At 55.0% G+C, this 6000-nt stretch overlaps 1 protein-coding gene across 2 annotated transcripts in view; it reads left to right on the top strand.

Annotated features, from left to right (window-relative positions):
* dpf3 (double PHD fingers 3) overlaps positions 1-6000 on the top strand; it is a 68147-nt gene that overhangs the window by 37921 nt on the left and 24226 nt on the right. For both annotated transcript variants that reach the window (XM_064991679.1, XM_064991678.1), the window contains exons 4-5: positions 112-245; positions 977-1072. In XM_064991679.1, coding sequence (XP_064847751.1) covers positions 112-245; positions 977-1072 — 230 coding nt within the window. The remainder of the gene's footprint in view (positions 1-111; positions 246-976; positions 1073-6000) is intronic.

Here is a 6000-nt window from a genome sequence, read left to right as displayed (position 1 = left end):
GTCTCTGTCTCTCTCTCTCTCTCTCTCTCTCTCTATCTCTGTCTCTGTCTCTCTCTGTCTGTCTCTGTCTCTGTCTCACGCTCTCTCTCTCTCTCTCTCTCCCCCCTCCAGAGGCAGAGCTGGCCCCTAAGAGGGAGCCCTCCCCAGGAGAGGCCACAGCTCTGGAGACTCTGCTCAGAGGGGAGGGACAACTGGAGAAGAAGAAAGACATAATTAAGGAGGACGAGACCCTTCTGGAGATACAGGTACGGCAAGAGAGAGGAGACAAACGCAGGGATGAACGCATGCTCACACAGGTGAGAGGACATACACATAGATGCCGGCAGACTTCAACCCAAAGGGTTGACAGTAGGAGGGCGTATTGGCATAGCTGCAGTCAAATATCTTAACTTCACATTTCTTCACATATCCTTGCTCTAAGATCCTCTTTCCTCTCCCCACCCCTCCTCCCCCTCTCCTCCCCCTTTCTCTCCCTTGCCCCCCCCTCATCCCTCCTCCCTCTGTCCTCATGCCTCCTCCCCCCTCTCCTCACCTCTCCTCCCCCTCTCCTCACCTCCTCCTCTCCTCTCCCCTCCCCTCCCCCTTCTCCTCTCCTCGTCTCCTCCCCCTCCTCCCCTTCTTCTCACCCCTCCCCTTCCTCTACCACCCCCCTCACCTCTCCTCTGTCTTCTCACTCCTTCCCCTTCTCCTCCACCCTCCTCCCCTTCTTCTCACCCCTCCCCTTCCTCTATCACCCTCCTCAACTCTCCCCCATCTCCCCACCCCTCCTCCCCCTCTCCTCCCCCTTTCTCTCCCTTGTCCCCCCTCTCCCTTTCCCCCCTCATCCCTCCTCCCTCTCTCCTCATGCCTCCCCCCTTTCCTCACCTCTCCTCCTCCTCACCTCTCCTCCCCCTTTCCTCACCTCTCCTCCTCCTCTCCTCACCTCACCTCTCCTCCCCCTCTCCTTATCACTGCCTCTTCTGTTTCTCCCCTGCAGAGGGTCTTGGAGGCTGACGAGAATGGGGACGATTTTCATCATGACAATGAGGACTTTGAAGTGGACACTCCGAAGAGGAAGCAGAGGAAAGGAAGGGTGAGTGTTAGAGAGGGAGGAGGGGGAGGGAGAGAAGAGAGGGGGAGGGAGAGATGAGGAGGGAGGGAGAGAGGAGAGGGGGAGGTAGAGAGGAGAGAGGGAGGGAGAGAGATGGAGAGAGAGGGAGAGAGGAGAGGGGGAGAGAGAGAGAGAGAGGGAGGGAGAGAGGGAGAGGGGGAGGGAGAGAGGGAGGGGGAGGGAGAGAGGAGAGATGAGGAGGGAGGGAGAGAGGAGAGGGGGAGGGAGAGAGGAGGAGGGAGAGGAGGAGAGGGGGAGGGAGAGAGGGAGAGGGGGAGGGAGAGAGAGGGAGAGAGGAGAGGGGGAGGGAGAGAGGAGAGGGAGGGAGAGATGAGGAGGGAGGGAGAGAGGGGAGGGGGAGGGAGAGGAGGGGGGGGAGGGAGAGAGGAGGGGGAGGGGGAGGGAGAGAGCTGGAGAGAGAGGGAGCGAGAGAGAGAGGGGGAGGGAGAGAGGAGAAGGGGAGGGAGAGAGGAGAGGGGGAGAGAGATGAAGAGGGAGGGAGAGAGGAGAGGGGGAGGGAGAGAGGAGAGGGGGAGAGAGGGGGGGAGAGATGAGGAGGGAGGGAGAGAGTAGAGGGGGAGGGAGAGAGAGGGAGAGGGGGGAGGGAGGAGGTGAGACAGCGACAGAGAGCGACAGAGAGAGAGAGAGACAGAGGTCCTACACCATACAACCCTGTATACAACAAGCTCAGCCCTGTTCATCAGTTCATGTCTCTTTGTGTAAAATACCTCCTCTGTTAGTTTTGTACAAGATGGCTGCAGTTTGACAGGGTTGTAATGTTTTCATCATTTATGGTCCCATCTTACCCCGTTTTTTATTTTATTTTATTTTTTTACAGCTGATTAATTTCTATGTCACACCCTTCAACTAGGGTCTGGAGTTGGTTAGGTTAGCCTACCAGATCAGGAAACACTCTGGGCCCCAGGAGAACAGTCCGTCCCCCCTCATCACTCTGAGACGCCTCTGAAATGTTAAAAATGGAAGAATAAAAACATATCCTTTTTTTAATGATCTACTATTGACATTATGCATTTCCTTTGGTGGTAGGGAGGGGCTTCTGTCTTTATATGGGGCTTCTGTGTTTATATGGGGCTTCTGTGTGTATATGGGGCTTCTGTGTTTATATGGGGCTTCTGTGTTTATATGGGGCTTCTGTGTTTATATGGGGCTTCTATGTTTATATGGGGCTTCTGTGTTTATATGGGGCTTCTGTGTTTATATGGGGCTTCTGTGTTTATATGGGGCTTCTGTGTTTATATGGGGCTTCTGTGTTTATATGGGGCTTCTGTGTTTATATGGGGCTTCTGTGTTTATATGGGGCTTCTGTGTTTATATGGGGCTTCTGTGTTTATATGGGGCTTCTGTGTTTATATGGGGCTTCTGTGTTTATATGGGGCTTCTGTGTTTATATGGGGCTTCTATGTTTATATGGGGCTTCTGTGTTTATATGGGGCTTCTGTGTTTATATGGGGCTTCTGTGTTTATATGGGGCTTCTATGTTTATATGGGGCTTCTGTGTTTATATGGGGCTTCTGTGTTTATATGGGGCTTCTGTGTTTATATGGGGCTTCTGTGTTTATATGGGGCTTCTGTGTTTATATGGGGCTTCTGTGTTTATATAGGGCTTCTGTGTTTATATGGGGCTTCTGTGTTTATATGGGGCTTCTGTGTTTATATGGGGCTTCTATGTTTATATGGGGCTTCTGTGTTTATATGGGGCTTCTGTGTTTATATGGGGCTTCTGTGTTTATATGGGGCTTCTGTGTTTATATGGGGCTTCTGTGTTTATATGGGGCTTCTGTGTTTATATGGGGCTTCTGTGTTTATATGGGGCTTCTGTGTTTATATGGGGCTTCTGTGTTTATATGGGGCTTCTATGTTTATATGGGGCTTCTGTGTTTATATGGGGCTTCTGTGTTTATATGGGGCTTCTGTGTTTATATGGGGCTTCTATGTTTATATGGGGCTTCTGTGTTTATATGGGGCTTCTGTGTTTATATGGGGCTTCTGTGTTTATATGGGGCTTCTGTGTTTATATGGGGCTTCTGTGTTTATATGGGGCTTCTGTGTTTATATAGGGCTTCTGTGTTTATATGGGGCTTCTGTGTTTATATGGGGCTTCTGTGTTTATATGGGGCTTCTATGTTTATATGGGGCTTCTGTGTTTATATAGGGCTTCTGTGTTTATATGGGGCTTCTGTGTTTATATGGGGCTTCTGTGTTTATATGGGGCTTCTGTGTTTATTTTAGGGCTTCTGTGTTTATATGGGGCTCAGTGCAGCCGTCAAGTGCAGAATTGAACTACAATTTCAGGTTTCTAATTTCATGTCTCAAAGTAACAAATGTGGAAAATGTCTATACATTTCAGCTGTATCAAAATCATTGCTCCGCTATTGCCATGTATACTGTAGGAGTGTTGTGCTGTTCTGAGGGGGACCAGTGTCCTGCTCTGAGGGGGACCAGTGTCCTGCTCTGAGGGGGGTAACTGTCCTGCTCTGAGGGGGACCAGTGTCCTGCTCTGAGGGGGGTAACTGTCCTGCTCTGAGGGGGACCAGTGTCCTGCTCTGAGGGGGACCAGTGTCCTGCTCTGAGGGGGGTACCTGTCCTGCTCTGAGGGGGGTAACTGTCCTGCTCTGAGGGGTTAACTGTCCTGCTCTGAGGGGTTAACTGTCCTGCTCTGAGGGGGTAACTGTCCTGCTCTGAGGGGGTAACTGTCCTGCTCTGAGGGGGTAACTGTCCTGCTCTGAGGGGGTAACTGTCCTGCTCTGAGGGGGTAACTGTCCTGCTCTGAGGGGGTAACTGTCCTGCTCTGAGGGGGTAACTGTCCTGCTCTGAGGGGGGTAACTGTCCTGCTCTGAGGGGGTAACTGTCCTGCTCTGAGGGGGACCAGTGTCCTGCCCTGAGGGGGGTAACTGTCCTGCTCTGAGGGGGGTAACTGTCCAGCTCTGAGGGGTTAACTGTCCTGCTCTGAGGGGGTTAACTGTCCTGCTCTGAGGGGGGTAACTGTCCTGCTCTGAGGGGGTTAACTGTCCTGCTCTGAGGGGTTAACTGTCCTGCTCTGAGGGGGTTAACTGTCCTGCTCTGAGGGGGTTAACTGTCCTGCTCTGAGGGGGGTAACTGTCCTGCTCTGAGGGGGGTAACTGTCCTGCTCTGAGGGGGTTAACTGTCCTGCTCTGAGGGGGGTAACTGTCCTGCTCTGAGGGGGGTAACTGTCCTGCTCTGAGGGGGGTAACTGTCCTGCTCTGAGGGGGGTAACTGTCCTGCTCTGAGGGGGTAACTGTCCTGCTCTGAGGGGGACCAGTGTCCTGCCCTGAGTGGGGTAACTGTTCTACCCTGAGGGGGGTAACTGTCCTGCTCTGAGGGGGGTAACTGTCCTGCTCTGAGGGGGGTAACTGTCCTGCTCTGAGGGGGGTAACTGTCCTGCTCTGAGGGGGGTAACTGTCCTGCCCTGAGGGGGTAACTGTCCTGCTCTGAGGGGGTAACTGTCCTGCTCTGAGGGGGTAACTGTCCTGCTCTGAGGGGGTAACTGTCCTGCTCTGAGGGGGTAACTGTCCTGCTCTGAGGGGGTAACTGTCCTGCTCTGAGGGGGGTAACTGTCCTGCTCTGAGGGGGGTAACTGTCCTGTTCTGAGGGGTTAACTGTCCTGCTCTGAGGGGGGTAACTGTCCTGCTCTGAGGGGGTAACTGTCCTGCTCTGAGGGGGGTAACTGTCCTGCTCTGAGGGGGACCAGTGTCCTGCTCTGAGGGGGGTAACTGTCCTGCTCTGAGGGGGACCAGTGTCCTGCTCTGAGGGGGGTAACTGTCCTGCTCTGAGGGGGGTAACTGTCCTGCTCTGAGGGGGGTAACTGTCCTGCCCTGAGGGGGGTAACTGTCCTGCTCTGAGGGGGGTAACTGTCCTGTTCTGAGGGGGGTAACTGTCCTGCTCTGAGGGGTTAACTGTCCTGCTCTGAGGGGGTAAACTGTCCTGCTCTGAGGGGGTAACTGTCCTGCTCTGAGGGGGTAACTGTCCTGCTCTGAGGGGTAACTGTCCTGCCCTGAGGGGGGTAACTGTCCTGTTCTGAGGGGTTAACTGTCCTGCTCTGAGGGGGGTAACTGTCCTGCTCTGAGGGGGTAACTGTCCTGCTCTGAGGGGGACCAGTGTCCTGCTCTGAGGGGGTAACTGTCCTGCTCTGAGGGGGGTAACTGTCCTGCTCTGAGGGGGGTAACTGTCCTGCTCTGAGGGGGACCAGTGTCCTGCTCTGAGGGGGGTAACTGTCCTGCTCTGAGGGGGGTAACTGTCCTGCTCTGAGGGGGTAACTGTCCTGCCCTGAGGGGGGTAACTGTCCTGCTCTGAGGGGGACCAGTGTCCTGCTCTGAGGGGGTAACTGTCCTGCTCTGAGGGGGGTAACTGTCCTGCTCTGAGGGGGGTAACTGTCCTGCTCTGAGGGGGACCAGTGTCCTGCTCTGAGGGGGACCAGTGTCCTGCTCTGAGGGGGACCAGTGTCCTGCTCTGAGGGGGACCAGTGTCCTGCTCTGAGGGGGACCAGTGTCCTGCTCTGAGGGGGACCAGTGTCCTGCTCTGAGGGGGTAACTGTCCTGCTCTGAGGGGGACCAGTGTCCTGCTCTGAGGGGGTCCAGTGTCCTGCTCTGAGGGGGACCAGTGTCCTGCTCTGAGGGGGGTAACTGTCCTGCTCTGAGGGGGACCAGTGTCCTGCTCTGAGGGGGACCAGTGTCCTGCTCTGAGGGGGACCAGTGTCCTGCTCTGAGGGGGGTAACTGTCCTGCTCTGAGGGGGACCAGTGTCCTGCTCTGAGGGGGGTAACTGTCCTGCTCTGAGGGGGACCAGTGTCCTGCTCTGAGGGGGACCAGTGTCCTGCTCTGAGGGGGACCAGTGTCCTGCTCTGAGGGGGACCAGTGTCCTGCTCTGAGGGGG

The sequence above is a fragment of the Oncorhynchus masou genome, chromosome 16 (assembly GCF_036934945.1).
Source record: "Oncorhynchus masou masou isolate Uvic2021 chromosome 16, UVic_Omas_1.1, whole genome shotgun sequence".
NCBI lineage: Eukaryota > Metazoa > Chordata > Actinopteri > Salmoniformes > Salmonidae > Oncorhynchus > Oncorhynchus masou.
The sequence above is the reverse complement of the archived record's forward strand: the minus strand, read 5'-3'. Positions and strand labels throughout refer to the sequence as shown.